The following is a 15,695-nucleotide window of genomic DNA, read 5'->3' as shown; positions in this document are numbered from 1 at the left end:
TTTTTTGTATTTATTTTCTGGCTTATCTGCTGAAGGACTTAAAATATACCACTTCAATTTCTGACAAGTTACATTTTAGTGCCGCCTCTCTGTTGGTTTCTATGTATCTCCTGTTTGGTACTATTCCGTCTTTGCATATTACAGAGTTAGCTCCCTTGCGGGTAGGTATCGATTGTTACGTCATTATTTTGTGAGCGCAATTCACGTCAATTCTCCAAAAAGTATGACGTTATGCTCGCAAACACATGATGTCACAATCAATACCTACCCGCAAGGGTAGATAACTCTGTAATATGCAAAGACGGAATACTGTTTTTGTTGTACTATATGTCATGTTACAGGATATTTCATATGATAACTTTTCTATCACTTACATATTTGTTACTTTACATATGACTTTTATATTACATTATATCTGACAGTTGCCATTTTGTGCTGCATTTCATTTTCCTTTCGCTTTGTTCATGACCTTTTCTGTGCATTACTGTCTGTCCTTCCTCATTTTAGTCCAACAAGAGATCGTCACAAGTAAGTTATATTGATAAATGGTTGAGGTTGTGGACCCCCCAAGTTTATGGAGTTTGTCCTTGTGTGAATTAAGGAGACTGTTGAGTTATACCTGCATGTTATTATGATGGTTAACTATTGCAACAAACCTGTTTTGGGTTACGGCTGTCAATTACATGAACAGAAGGTAAATCATGATACTTTATGATGAAAGGCCCACTCTTAAACTTTTTAATTTTTAGAATGGAAATGTAAAACCTGATTTTGACGAGTCGCAAAAGTTATTAAACTTACCGTAAACAATTTAATCAAAATTAATAAAATGTGATGTTTTTCCTAAATACCGTGCAACTATTACTGCGCCAAGACGGCACAGCGAAACGACTCTCCACGGTTTTCATATGTTTTGCATATTAATATGGGCATCGCATGGGTTTTCTGATGTTAGCCTTTAATTTTGCCCCGGAGGTAAAGTTCCTATACTTAAACGTGATTAAAATTTATAAAATAATATAAAGCATTTACTTTCTATCAAAATTCCTTATCAGTTGTAATTATTAACACTTTCTGTACCTTTGTTGGCTATAGACAACAGAGCTTTACCTTCCTCTTTCGGATATTGACAGCTTCCTCAAACATGTTTGATGTTTTGGTTTGTCATCATTACCTTTGCTTTATTATCCTACAGCATTATTGGTCTAGGGAGAGGGCTTCAACTTTTGCCCAAATCCATTTTACATGTATACATATGAAATATTGCAATAAAATACATTTAAATCAAATAAGGTTTTAACCTTGCCCCTCCCCCTCCCCACAACTGCCTCCCCATTTCACATTCATATAACCTTCCTTCCACTATCTTCTAATCCTTGCATATCACATTATTGTAATATCTACCCCATGTACATTTCCAATGTATTCTGTATTTGCATATTACAGAGTTATCTACCCTTTCTAGTAGGTATTAATTGTGACATCATGTTTTTTGAGAGTAATGTCATATAGTTTTCAGAGAAAGCAATGTGAGTTTCGCTAACAAAAAAAATAATGACGTCACCATGGATACCTGTCTGCAAGAGAGGTAACTCTATGGCATACAAAGAGGGAATTAACTTGTAATACTTATTCATCTGTTCTCCATTTTGAACTTACATATTATTTACATTGTTTTTTTATGCGTTTATTCCCCTGTATACTATATAATAGATACCATTGTCCCATTTCCACCTTGTACCCTAATTCATACAATGTTATATATACCTTTTACCATTTAACTTGCTGATGCCATTTGTTAGATACATTGAATTTATTACATTGTTGGTTGTTATATACATGTACATATGGTTTATTCATCCTAAACGTGTATATATGTGGTATGGAGGGTTTGACGGTTAGAGCGGTGATATGCCTAACTTATATATATTGGGTTTGAGGGTAGCCTAACGTGTTATGTGGTATTCATTCTATTACATTGTATAGGGTACAGTTGAGCCTTTTACCTGTTTAAACTGGTACTATGCCCCTTTGTATAGATTACATGGAATTTTAGAAGCGGTGACTTTAACATGGTATGTAGGTATGGTATGTAGAGCGGTATGTAGTTGACAGGGTGTCCGTATTGCGTTTTGAGGGCTTGCGGTACCTAACGTGTATGGTATTGGTATGAGGGCGTCAAGCCTGAGTGTAGCCTAAAGAAGCGGTGAAGCCTGCCTAACTTGGTATTGATTGGTTTGAGAGGGTCGCCTAACGTGTATATTGGTAAGAGGGTTGACAGTAGAGCGGTGAAGCCTGCCTACCTTGTATATTGGTTTGAGGGTAGCCTAACGTGTATATGGTAATATGAGGGTTGACAGTAGAGCGGTTGAAGGTTTGTGAGGGTACATGCTTTGTTGATACATTGAGGTGTGTATTAGAAAAATAATGATAAAAAAGATGCTATTATTTGGCAATCACTGCATGTTGACTTTGTGGTCCATATTAGTATAATACGTAAAGGTACGAGAATGCATCCATATGCATTCTTATTAAAATTCTGCTCTCCACTATGATACTCTATTGAACACTCCCAATACAAGATCTAAAAAACAATCCCCATTCAGGGTCACCTCAGCTTGACCCCTTGCCTGGAATCGGAACATCTTTGGACGAACTTTTAGCCATTTATACTTCCCGAGAGGATCAGCCACACCCAAGATTTCATCTAGGCGATACACTGATTGGCTAACCATAGGGGTCATTGCTTAGGTGACACCAAATGGGGAGCTGTTAGATCTTGTATTGCATAACTGTAGAGTAGAGCATCATAGTTCGAGCAGAATTACAAAGTCTAATTTTAATTTAGATTGCATCCATATGAATCTGATCAATATCTGTAAATGTTTTCCAATATTTTCCAATATTTTCCATTCTTTACCATTCTTTTACCATGATTTTTCTGTTTATCTAAATGTCCTGTGTCAGTGAATTTCTTTCTTTAATTCTGTCGGTGCTAGCTATGTAGTATTTGGCTCCTCTGTTCTTTGTCTAATTGTCTGTCTGCAGGTTAGAGAGGGCTCTTTTCTATTGGTAACAACATTATATTGTTGTAACTGAAAGAAAATATTTTTGTTTTTCATTACCTACAGATTTATTACTGCATGGAGAGCTGAATTTAAACAATGTGACTGTTATGGACAGACAAAACAAAAACAACTATTTCATATGTACTGATATATTGCTTTGTGTTAATAACATCTCTACATACAGAACGTATCATAATACTTCTCGTGGAGGTTGTGCATGACCATAGCCCAAATTAAACATTATTGACTAGTTCAGATGTAATACAGTTTCAGAACTGATCTTACTTCCAGTATACAGGTCTGTCCAATACCGTTGACAAAAATTGACCAATGCTAACAAGATAGATGTTTTGATGTATTTAGCCTGGCCATAGTTATAATGTATCTATGATTGTGTATGTTTTGATGTTTTTAGCCATTGTTATAATCCTGCTATGATTGTGTTGCCAGGCCTTCGTCTCTTAAGGGCCAGAACAGCTCCCGCAGGATTCACTATGCTGAGGATGTGAAGATAGTGTCCCCCGACACCAATCAGTTCCAATTCCAAAACTTCCAGAGCCGATCCCGTCTGGATGCACGCCTTTGGCTTGACTGCCGCCAGGCACTTGTCAAATGTCTTATGATGCAAGTTGGTGGCCTTGGACAAATGAAAGGTACAGGACATTACTTAAATACCCCACCCCTCCAGCCAAAAATATTCCAGTAGATTAAAATCTCTTAATGTTCTCTAAACCTTGAAGCAGAACAGCTAAATCTACTTTATATTTGCAAGATGCATAATTTTATGCGAGAGCTCAAATGTGAATTAAATTGTTTCATGTATAATTTAAAAATGTATACGTTTATGTGAATGCACAATTGTAAGATTGTAAGAAACATTGATCACAAATTTATATACATATTCACGAACGCGTTGAAAATAACAATGACACAGAACATTGTATACATAAAAAATATGGTTTAATACATAACTTGATTTTTTTTTCAACATTTTTGATTGCATCTGTTGTTATGGATATGGGCATTCATTTTAGGGGTTAAACACAGGATTTTGAGAATTTCAAGAGGCCCAATGGGTAAATATGTCTTTGCAAGATAAGCTTTTAGGTATTTTATGAAGGCCAAATGCGAGCTTTGCTGTTTTCAAACATGTAGGGTGAAAGTGATCCCTTGTATATTTTACAGTTGATCCAGACATCAAGGTGCTACAGGAGCTAGCTGACTGTCGTCAGTACTGTGCTGAAGGTCTGAGTGAGGCAGAGGCATGTGGTGATGTTGAGACTCAGGCAGATTTCCTTATGACTGGAGCCTTCCTTAATATCATCGAGGGCAAGAGTCTGGAACATACTGCTTCTCTTGTTAAGGTAAGGGGAGACAACTTTGTCTTAATGTTAGAGGGTGACAACTCTGTCTTAATGTTAGGGGGTGACAACTCTATCTTAAAGTTAGGGGGTGACAACTCTGTCTTAATGTTAGGGGGTGACAACTCTGTCTTAATGTTAGGGGGTGACAACTCTGTCTTAATGTTAGGGGGTGACAACTCTGTCTTAATGTTAGGGGGTGACAACTCTGTCTTAATGTTAGGGGGTGACAACTCTGTCTTAATGTTAGGGGGTGACAACTCTGTCTTAATGTTAGGGGGTGACAACTCTGTCTTAATGTTAGGGGTGACAACTGAATGTTAGGGGTGACAACTCTGTCTTAATGTTAGGGGGTGACAACTCTGTCTTAATGTTAGGGGGTGACAACTCTGTCTTAATGTTAGGGGGGACAACTCTGTCTTAATGTTAGGGGGTGACAACTCTGTCTTAATGTTAGGGGGTGGGGTGACAACTCTGTCTTAATGTTAGGGGGTGACAACTCTGTCTTAATGTTAGGGGGTGACAACTCTGTCTTAATGTTAGGGGGTGACAACTCTGTCTTAATGTTAGGGGGTGACAACTCTGTCTTAATGTTAGGGGGTGACAACTCTGTCTTAATGATCAAGGTCAATGTAAAGGGTAAAAACACATAATAATCTTGTTATTGGTATGGGCAATAATTTTGAGAATTTCAAAAAGGCCCAATGGGCAAAAATGTACCTGCATGATAGGTTCTTAGGGCACTTCTTTAAAGGCTGTTAGAGGCCAGTTCTCAAACAGCACTCGATAATTGAACTGATTCAAATTCAATCCTTTGCATAGACTTTAAAACAAAATTATAATAGCTTAGAATATAATTATAACAAACATTCAACCAAATTTGGTTTGTTGTTTCAGGATGTGATAGACCTACTTCGTAAGATCCCGAAGCGGTCGGTCCCTGGAGAGCAGTTATATGCTATGGCCATCGTCCTGAACACTGACATCAATGCTGTAGAGAGGGAGGATGATAGTGCTGTGTTTACAGAAAAGACTTTGGAACAGTACCTAGCAGCTCAGAACATCATACTACAACAGGTAATCTACCATGATTTGCTGGGGGTATCTATGTCTACCCAGAATTCCTTGTAACGTAATTTTTATGTAGCAGAGATAATTGATTGTAACTTCACTGTTTACAGTGAAAGTGTATTTCATTCTCTCAAGTTCAAAAACCTTATTTTAAGTTTAAAAACAGGGAATTGAGGAATAGAGTGGTTTTTGATATCCTGACATATTACTCTCCACTTTTGGATCATGAATTTGAGCGCCATTTTCTTGACAAGGTCAAAAAGGTCTCGATGAGTATGCCTTTGTGAAGTCGAATCTGGTCAGACCATCGCTCTTACTACATGCAATAAACACTAGTAAACATAATTTTGGTATGGTTATTTGGTGACAGATATATGTACTGAACCCTGTGGACCTGCAACAAAAAAATAGTACAATTTTTTGCATATTTTGCCAAAATTTACAAACAACACAACAAGGTACGAGTCAACAGTAATACCTTTTTAAAGGTTAAGACAGATGCTTAGACACTTTATATCAACCAAGTAATGTTCAAGTACACCTAAGAAGTGATATATAGGCATACACAAATCACTAGCTTACATATATAGGGTCTTAAACCTTAGTGCCTAATTACAGAGTGAGAATATTTATTTGTAACCTGTGTAGTTATTGTGTATGATCAGAGATATATGTTCCATGGTACAGATGGAGGATCTTGGAGAGAAGATTGAGCATTATTATCCCAAAGGAGAGAAGTGCCACTTCTCTGCTCCTGTTAGTCCGATGAGGAACATCTACCTTCCCCACGTATTACGCCTCGCCCAAATCAAACTGAGAGTGGGGCACGCCATGGCCAGGAATGCAGCCAAGTATATTCGTGGAGGGTAAGTAGACTACATAAATATAATTCTCTGCAGTATCCTTCCCAGTTTTTTGTTCATAGAAGTAGACTAGTATAAACCAACTTTCTTTCTTGCGATCTCGTTTCAAAACAAGTTCGCGAAGATTAACATATGCAGCAGATTTAAATATTGAATTGAAATTCCTATCAGTATCAATGATGTAGATGTTAATTTGTGGAGACAAAATTTTGTGAATTTACTTGGATTGCAAATTCGTGAAAGTAAATCGCATACGAAAGAACGTTGGTTTACAGTATATTTTTATTTGGGTAAATTATATTTTTGATGCCCCAGCTATAAATATGGTGAGGCATTATGTCTGCCCTGTCTCTCACTGTGTTTAATCATTACCCTTTGGGACGTGTCCTGTCCTGTCTGCTGTTGATTTATTGTGGGGGGAGGGGGGGTGGTGTTGTTTCTGTCTGACTTTGTTATGTCAGTGTGTTAGGGTTTGTCACTTTTTAGTATTATAGTATAGAGATTCCCTACATTTTAGATTATTGAGCATTATCTCAAATATGTTTACCAAAGATATCTAAATTGAGCATACTCTGTCGTACATCCTCCCCCCCCCCCCCCCATCCCTGTTATCTATGATTGTTTTCCAGGCTATAAACTGTTAAGTATTTAACGGAAGCTCTTGAAACTTTCTTTATATTACAGACTAGAGCCTAATTATAATTTATTATACAGTACCTTTAAAAGCTTTGAGTGAGATTCTTATCGGTATCACTTATAGTAGATATTATCATATTTGTGGAGACAAATTCATTATGTCTAAAACATCACTAAATCTCTGGATTGGCAACCAAACGTGGAAAGTAAATCGCATATAAAACAATTAGAACTACAGCGTTGGTTTACTAGGTATATTTTTATTTGGGTAAATTATATTTTTGATGCCCCAGCTATAAGATATGGGTGAGGCATTTGTCTGCCCTGTCTCACTGTGTTTTATCATTAGCCTTTGGGACGTGTCCTGTCCTGTCCTGCTTTGATTTATAGAGGGGGGGAGGGGGGTGTTGTTTCTGTCTTGACTTTGTATGTCAGTGTGTTAGGTTCTCATTTTAGTATATAGTAGAGATACCAACATTTATTTATTGATCATTATCCTCAAATATGTTTACCAAAGATAATAAATTGAGAAACTTTCTTTATATTACAGACTAGAGCCCTAATTATAACTTTTATTACTACGGACCTCCCAGTTTTGATGGGAGTTCTTTCCGTCACTATAGAATTCATCATATTAAAATCTGATCTAAAACATCACTAATCTCTAAATAGGCAACCAAACGTGAGTTATATATAAAAAAAATCAGTACTACAGCGGGGGGTATAGGGGTTATTGTTTTCCTTTGTGGCACCTTTATTTTATGTTATATAGTTCAGCTATCTATTACAGTACAGACAATGATCCTGTGGTCTCACCAGGACTTTTTTTTTTGGGACCAATCGCCATGGGAGTACTGTACCCACTGCCCGGCGAGTTATCCCAGGTGGCTGTGATGAGGGAGGCCAACTTAGAGGCTGAGATCCTCCTCCAACTAGGTATGTTGAGTATTCTTTGTAATCTACGGATGTCATTGTCAATTTAAGAGTTAAACTGCCCTTTCCGAGTAAAAAAAAGTATATGATTTATGATTTACAAAGGAACAATTTGATATAGGGCCTAACTTTTGTGTGTGAGACTTATTTTGAACATAAACTAAAACTGAAAAAAAAATCGTAAAAAAGGCCTTTGCCACTTACACAAAGGTTAAGACTTGTCAGCCAGAGAATATGATACTTTATAAATCCAATGTTTAAGGTATTTAATACATTGCATTTTCAGGAAAAGTCCAGAGGATGCTTGTCTACCTGGGTAAATTCAACCACAGAAAAGCTGCAGAGACCTTGATTGATGCCATTAAAATCAGTTTCGCATCTGACCATGATCTGGGGTAGGTGGAACCTATGGTTATCATTTACTTTGTGACACAAAAAGTGGTAATTTGTCTATATTTTGGTTTTCTGAAATCCTGGCTGAAATCTTTTACACCACAGGGGTTGTGTGTACATATTGGGAGATATGGGGCAAAGCATGGACCCATCTGCGCAGCTAAAAATTTATTTCGATTACAATAACAAGGCAGAACTGCTATTACGTAAATGGTTTACCAATGTGGAATGAGCAGATACATATACAGCTAAACTTATGCTAGGACTATCTTATAAATGTTGTGTGAAACTTTAATTACACATGTTATCTCATAAGTTTAGCAATATGTTAGAAACAATTTCACAAGTTGAGTATTTTTTTCATTTTATCAGTGAAAAAGTTAAAAAAAATATTTTTGGACTGTTTAATGTTTTCCTTTATAGAGACATAGTAAAGAATAGCCAGTGAACCAGATGATGCGCTGTTACCTGTTATTTCTTTACTTATACAAATGTGTATTCTAATTAGGCTGATGAGACAAGGTTACCTAGAACTTGCCCAAGTCTACCTACACAGTGTGGGTATGGTTCTGATCAAGGAGAACAGTACACTGGAGTTTGTCGCAGATCCCGGAGAAGACACCGCTGCCAAGCAGGCTGCTGCAAAGAAAAAACTGCGAACAAAGGTAAACAGGTCACATAGAAAACAAAAGTAATTCACACAAAAATATTAATATAGGTCACACAAGAATAGGTCACACAGGATAATAAGAAATCGTTCACAGAGAAAATAGGTCACCTAGGGGGGAAAAAAAAGAAATAGTTCTCTAAAAATTTATTCACACATAAAGACATCAGACACATGATACAACAGCTTATAGAGATATTGGGAACAAATAACACATTTATGGCTTATTTTTTTAGGTCATCTGACCCGAAGTTTGTTCAAATGAATGACCATGTCTGCCATTCAAGGTCACAGGGGTCAAATAGGCTAAAATCTTTAAACAACTTCTTGTAAATAACTAAGAGGTCTGGAGACCTGATATTGAGCCTGTCGCAAGAAAAACTTTACGTGATTTGTATAAATGAGTATGGACTATGATCTTAAATATAGAAGCATGTACAGTGCCTGCATTCAGAATAAATTAAGCTAACAAAGCACTTGGTTTTCTTTAAAGGAATTGAGATGTTTATTGTTTGTTTACATGATCAGACTAAGAGTAAAGGCAAACAACAGGTGAGACTAGGATAGTATATATAGCTAGTTACTAACATTGTAAGATATAGCTGGATCCCAAACCTTGGATTTAGGCTCCATTTTAGTGAAAGGCTTTACCATGGTATTACCTTGTTGTAATTTTATTGTTGTATTTTTGTTTATTATAAAATTTTATATATTGACCATGCACCTAATGTATATGCAATATTCTGCACAAATTTTCTATGACACTATTAAATCCTAATGCATCACAGGGCCTTGGCTATACAAATGTTTATGCAATTTATTTCTCTTTTTACTTTTCCAATAAAGGACTAATACGTTTCTGGAACAAAAATTAAAAGTTAATTACCATAGTTTCCTGTGTATTACCCGCATCAGGGTATAGCCTGTGGAAGCAAAATTAAACATTTTCAATGATTTCGTAAAATAAATTCCAGATAACCCGCACCAACAGATTTCCGAATAAAGTATCTTCTAATGTAAAATATCATATAGCCCGCAGGCAATACGCGGGGAATTACAGCAATCACAATTATAATGTCAGTACGTCTATATTGATGGCCAAAGATGATGTTAAAACACCAAACAAATCCAAGGTTCCTTGTGTAGTAAGTTCATTTTGCTGTTTTGCCACATGCGTAGTGATAGTCAACTGTTTTTAGGACCACGGCAGTAACATAAGACGACCTGTATTGTAGAAATAATTATTTATTTATTTGCTTTAAATTATAGAAATTGTTTAGGAAGTGATGATAAGTGTAAGGTGAATGGTAAAGCTAATAAATTTTGGGACTCTACAAAATTAGTAAACTTGTTTAAATTAATATTTTATGGATCAAAATCCAGAAACGTAGTGGGCCTTTAGTTTCAGTCATGTTAATCTCAGGTGACCAAAAAGAGCTAGATTTTTATTGCATTTATTTTATAATATTGCATGCAGCATTTTTCGCAGCACGTCAGAAATAAATGAATATCATGGGATGCCTAGTGTCTGAGGGGTTCCTTAGTGGGTAAATATTATGTTTTCTCGCACCTTGGACAGGGAAATCTCGCATGATACCCGCTGCTAGATTTTTCTATCTCGTCCGATCTGTCTAGTATCTTTGACATGATTTTTGGCGGAATTTTGCGCATGTGACGTCATACTCTCAAATCTTATCATGCGTCAGATAATCAATATTATTACAAATATGTGCATTCAGTCATTTACCATGCAATGTTTGGTTGTTGTTTTTAATTTGTATGTACCGATTGATCATCAATTTTCTTTGGTATAACCGAACTATTGTTTAACGCGGAATGACTGAAATTGAAGCGCAGATGAAATGGTTTATCGGCAATGAAACAGGGGGCCCAAGACGGGACAATTTTACACTCTGGATGCGTATATAGATGGGTTTTGTTATATCTTAGAGGCGCAAGATAAAAACTATTACCTTTAAGTGATCGAGATTGGGTTATCTCAGTCTTGAGCTAAGATTTTGTAACATCCCAACCTCAGCTAACGCCTCGGTTAGGATTATGTTACAAAATCTTAGCCCAAGACTGAGATAACCCGATCTCGTTCACTTACAGGTAACAGATTTTATTTGTCATCTGATTAAGTTTTACATGAATACATTGTCTATGGTAGAAATCTGTACTAAGATGGATGGTAAGTAACTACTGGAGGAGTGATCTCCCTTTATGTATAAAATGTGAATTCATTACACCATCATTGTGTGAGATTTGACATTTCTGTAAACTGTTCAATCAATGATGGTGTTACAGCATTAATATCCAATCACAACCAGTAATCAGTGTTTCATGTGTTAATTTTAGTTATCCAATCATTGATGGTTTTGCATATGTAAACTATCCAATCACTGACAGTGTTATATCTGTAAACCTATATGTTATAACAATTGTAATCTTGACCATTAAATTGCACAATTTTAATTGTCATACACAATTGTCTATGTCACTTATATATATGAGACACAGATCACATATAATCAAGCAGAGTGAGTTTTAAGAAGTCAAGTTTCACATGAACTGTGTACGATATGTCTATCTAACATTGAATAGATCTAATATAGCACATCAAATTGTTATATCCATTCCAGTCAGGAAAACAAGACACTTCCCCGGTGAGCATTTTCTGTATACATGTATATATGATTTGTTCAGCTTATGTTTCACCTTCCATCTTCAAGTTCAAGTGTTGATTTCTCTTTTAGAAAGTTCCCTGGTCTGAATAAACTGATTTAATCTGCATTTTAACATATTCCGTCTTTGTATATTACAGAGTAACCTCCCTTGTGGGTAGGTACCGTATATCCATTGTGACGTCTTAATTTTGTGAGCAAAATTCATGTTGTCATCTCTGAAAGTTATGACTTTTTACTCGCAAGCATGTGACGTCACAATCAATACATACCTGCAAGGGCAGATAACTCTGTAATATACAAATACAGAATACCATAGATCTATTGAAAGTTTTCACATTTTTGTCTTTGTTCTCTATTATAATATTCCAACTTTGCCTTATACAGAAAAACACTATTCTATTTTCTTTTAAATAAATAAAAGTCTTTTTTTTCCCTTGATGTCTTGATTAACCAATCTTAATAGTTATTGATAATTTCCTCTTGAAAAAAAGCTAAAACAACAATCAAAGCAGGCATGTTCCGTCTTTGCATATTGCAGAGTTAGCTCCCTTGGGTAGGTGTCCATTGTGATGTCATTGTTTTGTGGGCGCAATTCACGTCATTTCTCTGAAAAATATGATGTTACACTCGCAAACACATGACGTCACAATTAATACCTACCCACAAGGACAGATAACAGGTAAAATTCAAATACAGAATATGGACAATATGATTGATAGGTTCTCTGTGACCAGGGAATATCTTCTGTTATGCATTAATCTTCATCGTTTGTTGTTATTGATTCAGGATGTTGTGTAATGTAATTAATGTACAGGACGTCATAATATAACATGGTTATGGGGCCTCCATAATAATTTATTGTTTGTTTATTGAATGTATTGTGTGCTATTACGTACTTGGTGAACTGTTTAAGTAACTGGTAATATGCTTTAGCTTGTATCATTACATAGCTTGGCTTGCATCACTTTATTTACATTTTGATATGCTGGGTGTTTGTAATCACACTTTGTTCTTTGTATCTGAACCTGAATGCATGGATATTGTTTTCAGAAAGCCAATTAATTGAACAGAATGAAGATCAAATTTCTTCCATGGGGATTCTTGTTCTTTCACAAAAATATCCAGTCTTTGTAAATGTACATTCACAAAGATCTATTATATATCTCATTCAATGTCCCATTGTTTCTGGGCTTGTGGGGAAAAATCAATGTCTTAACTGAGAATTTTTCATTTTTCAGTCTAAAAAGGAGCGATCAGGAACCCAGAGCTCACTGAAGTCCCAAGAAAGTAAATCTGATGAGATGGCTGATGTGGACAAAGAGAGGCGTGCTGCCTGGACCGCTGTCAGATGTGCTGCTGCCCTGGGTCAGGCCCAAAGGGCCCGTGTCCTCCTCATTGGTGATACATCTGTTACATCCCAGCCTCTCACCGGTAATGCTGAGTCAGAGATACCAGAGTTCATAGCACTGGATCTTGTCAGTGACTATGTCCTCGGGGAGAGAAAGAAAGTGTATAAAAGTAAGTGTTGGTTATAATGTAAATCATAATATTTTTGTGTGCAAATAAATTAAACATATGATAAAGAATCCAAAAATGACTAACGACAAAAAATCATTTCAAACAAAGATAAATAGAACTATATTATTCTGATTGCGAAATCAACTTCCTGAAATGTGAAATTTATAAATCACAAAAGTACGAATTAACCAAATCACAAAAGTACAAACTAACCATCACAAAAGTACAAACTAACCATCACAAAAATACAAACTTACCATCACAAATGTACAAAACAACCATCACAAAAGTACAAACTAACCATCACAAAAGTACAAACTAACCATCACAAAAGTACAAACTAACCATCACAAAAGTACAAACTAACCATCACAAAAGTCAAAATAACCACCACAAAAGTACAATAACATCAAAAACCATCACAAAAGTACAAACTAACCAAATCACAAAGTACAATAACCATCACAAAAGTACAAAAACCATCACAATCACAATCACAAAGTACAAACTAACCATCACAAAAGTACAAACTAACCATCACAAAAGTACAAACTAACAACCCATCACAAAAGTACAAACTAACCATCACAAAAGTACAAACTAACCATCACAAAAGTACAAACTAACCATCACAAAAGTACAAACTAACCATCACAAAAGTACAAACTAACCATCACAAAAGTACAAACTAACCATCACAAAAGTACAAACTAACCATCACAAAATCACAAAAGTACAAACTAACCATCACAAAAGTACAAACTAACCATCACAAAAGTACAAACTAACCATCACAAAAGTACAAACTAACCATCACAAAAGTACAAACTTACCATCACAAAAGTACAAACTAACCAAATCACAAAAGCACAAACTTACCATCACAAAAGTACAAACTAACCAAATCACAAAAGTACAAACTAACCATCACAAAAGTACAAACTAACCATCACAAAAGTACAAACTAACCATCACAAAAGTACAAACTAACCAAATCACAAAAGTACAAACTAACCAAATCACAAAAGTACAAAATAACCATCACAAAAGTACAAACTAACCATCACAAAAGTACAAACTAACCATCACAAAAGTACAAACTAACCATCACAATAGTACAAACTAATCATCACAAAAGTACAATCTAGCCATAAAAAAATAGCTGAACCTCAAACTAATTGCAACAGAAGCAACTATGCATTTTTCTTACTCCCTGATATGTAGTAAATGATGTATTAAAATTCCCAAATAATACCAAAAGGGGAAAATTGAAAAATATCAGCTTTTCTAAGACCTATATAGCCTCGCAGATAAGCACTGTAGATTAAGGGGGAAGGGTAATAAAATTATTCTTTCTTGGAAAGTATTTATATGTATACAGTATATACTTGCAATATTACAATAAAGATAGATTAAACTTTGTTATGATATTTGTTTCTGTAAAAATCATTCTATTATGAAGGTCAAATAAAGGTCAAAACTGACGAATTGGTGAAAAAATGATGAAAAACCAGCAGTGCTTTCAGATTTACTCTCTTGTACGTTTATAATGCATTTATATCACTTATACCATTTTCATCTTTGCACAAAGTTAAAATAAATCCATACACTACAAAATATAACCATTGCAACTATGTAATGTCCCATTACATTGTTAGCTCGCTACTCGGAGCTTACGGAATCACTTTGGTGTCAGTGACGGCGTCGGTGTTAGAAATCCCATGTTAAGGTTTTGGTTGTGTGTTGTAATATATACTGCTTTTTTTAACAACTGACATTAATTTCTACAATATACTTGGATTAAAATTGTTATGATAAGTATGGACAAGCATTTAAAGAAGGACAATGCTGGATTTTGATTATTTCAGAAGGCTCAATGGACCAAAAAGTTAAATTACATAATGGCATTGCTATATTTTATTCTTTGGCCAAAGGCATTTCTTTGATGAATGTAGTCTAATACCAAGGTTGTATCTTTCCCAGCCTTTCGCACATAAACTTCGAACATTCTTTGTGTTGTCATTGGTTATAAATTTGACCTCAGTGGCGTGATAAGTAAAATTACATAAAAATTAACATCAACTACAGAATATCTATTTATTAATTACCATATCCACCGTAATTAGCGCCCATTTTTACTCTTTCCACACTCATGGCACATTAATCTGTCACAGTAAACATACATTCGCCTTCTTTCCTTTGATTACGCATTAGTACGCAATGATTCACATGTGGAAGACTCACTAGTTCATGGAATACGATGCCTGTAAACATCACACAGTTGTACAGTGAACTGCGTTCAAGCGTCAGGAATTGCTTTTCGGATCGTTCAAACCACAAATCACATCGTTAAATTCATGGGATGATGGGGGCATTTGTATTAACTTCAGCATTAAGGGAGTGGGACGACTGGTTCACCCGTTAGTATAATGTCTTCGGCGGAATGCTTCAGTGATATAGCACTATAAAAAGGCCAAGACTTCCACTATACAACACGA

The 15,695-nt window shown here is 35.6% G+C and overlaps 1 protein-coding gene across 13 annotated transcripts in view; it reads left to right on the top strand.

Annotated features, from left to right (window-relative positions):
* Positions 1-15,695, top strand: part of LOC138336196 (cilia- and flagella-associated protein 54-like) — a 93,345-nt gene that overhangs the window by 67,118 nt on the left and 10,532 nt on the right. For 7 of the 13 annotated variants that reach the window (XM_069285558.1, XM_069285557.1, XM_069285556.1 and 4 more), the window contains 11 exons: positions 508-528; positions 3,519-3,721; positions 4,254-4,432; positions 5,327-5,506; positions 6,188-6,366; positions 7,790-7,935; positions 8,219-8,327; positions 8,834-8,990; positions 9,521-9,544; positions 11,635-11,658; positions 12,918-13,197. In XM_069285558.1, the coding sequence (XP_069141659.1) occupies positions 508-528; positions 3,519-3,721; positions 4,254-4,432; positions 5,327-5,506; positions 6,188-6,366; positions 7,790-7,935; positions 8,219-8,327; positions 8,834-8,990; positions 9,521-9,544; positions 11,635-11,658; positions 12,918-13,197 (1,502 nt within the window). Of the gene's footprint in view, positions 1-507; positions 529-3,518; positions 3,722-4,253; positions 4,433-5,326; positions 5,507-6,187; positions 6,367-7,789; positions 7,936-8,218; positions 8,328-8,833; positions 8,991-9,520; positions 9,545-11,162; positions 11,184-11,634; positions 11,659-12,917; positions 13,198-15,695 lie in introns of all 13 variants that reach the window. The other 6 variants (XM_069285554.1, XM_069285548.1, XM_069285550.1 and 3 more) reach the window with 5 other exon arrangements.

This window comes from Argopecten irradians, chromosome 12, assembly GCF_041381155.1.
Source record: "Argopecten irradians isolate NY chromosome 12, Ai_NY, whole genome shotgun sequence".
Classification (NCBI taxonomy): Eukaryota; Metazoa; Mollusca; class Bivalvia; order Pectinida; family Pectinidae; genus Argopecten; species Argopecten irradians.
Note: the sequence above shows the minus strand (reverse complement) of the source record. Positions and strands in the feature narration are given on the sequence as shown.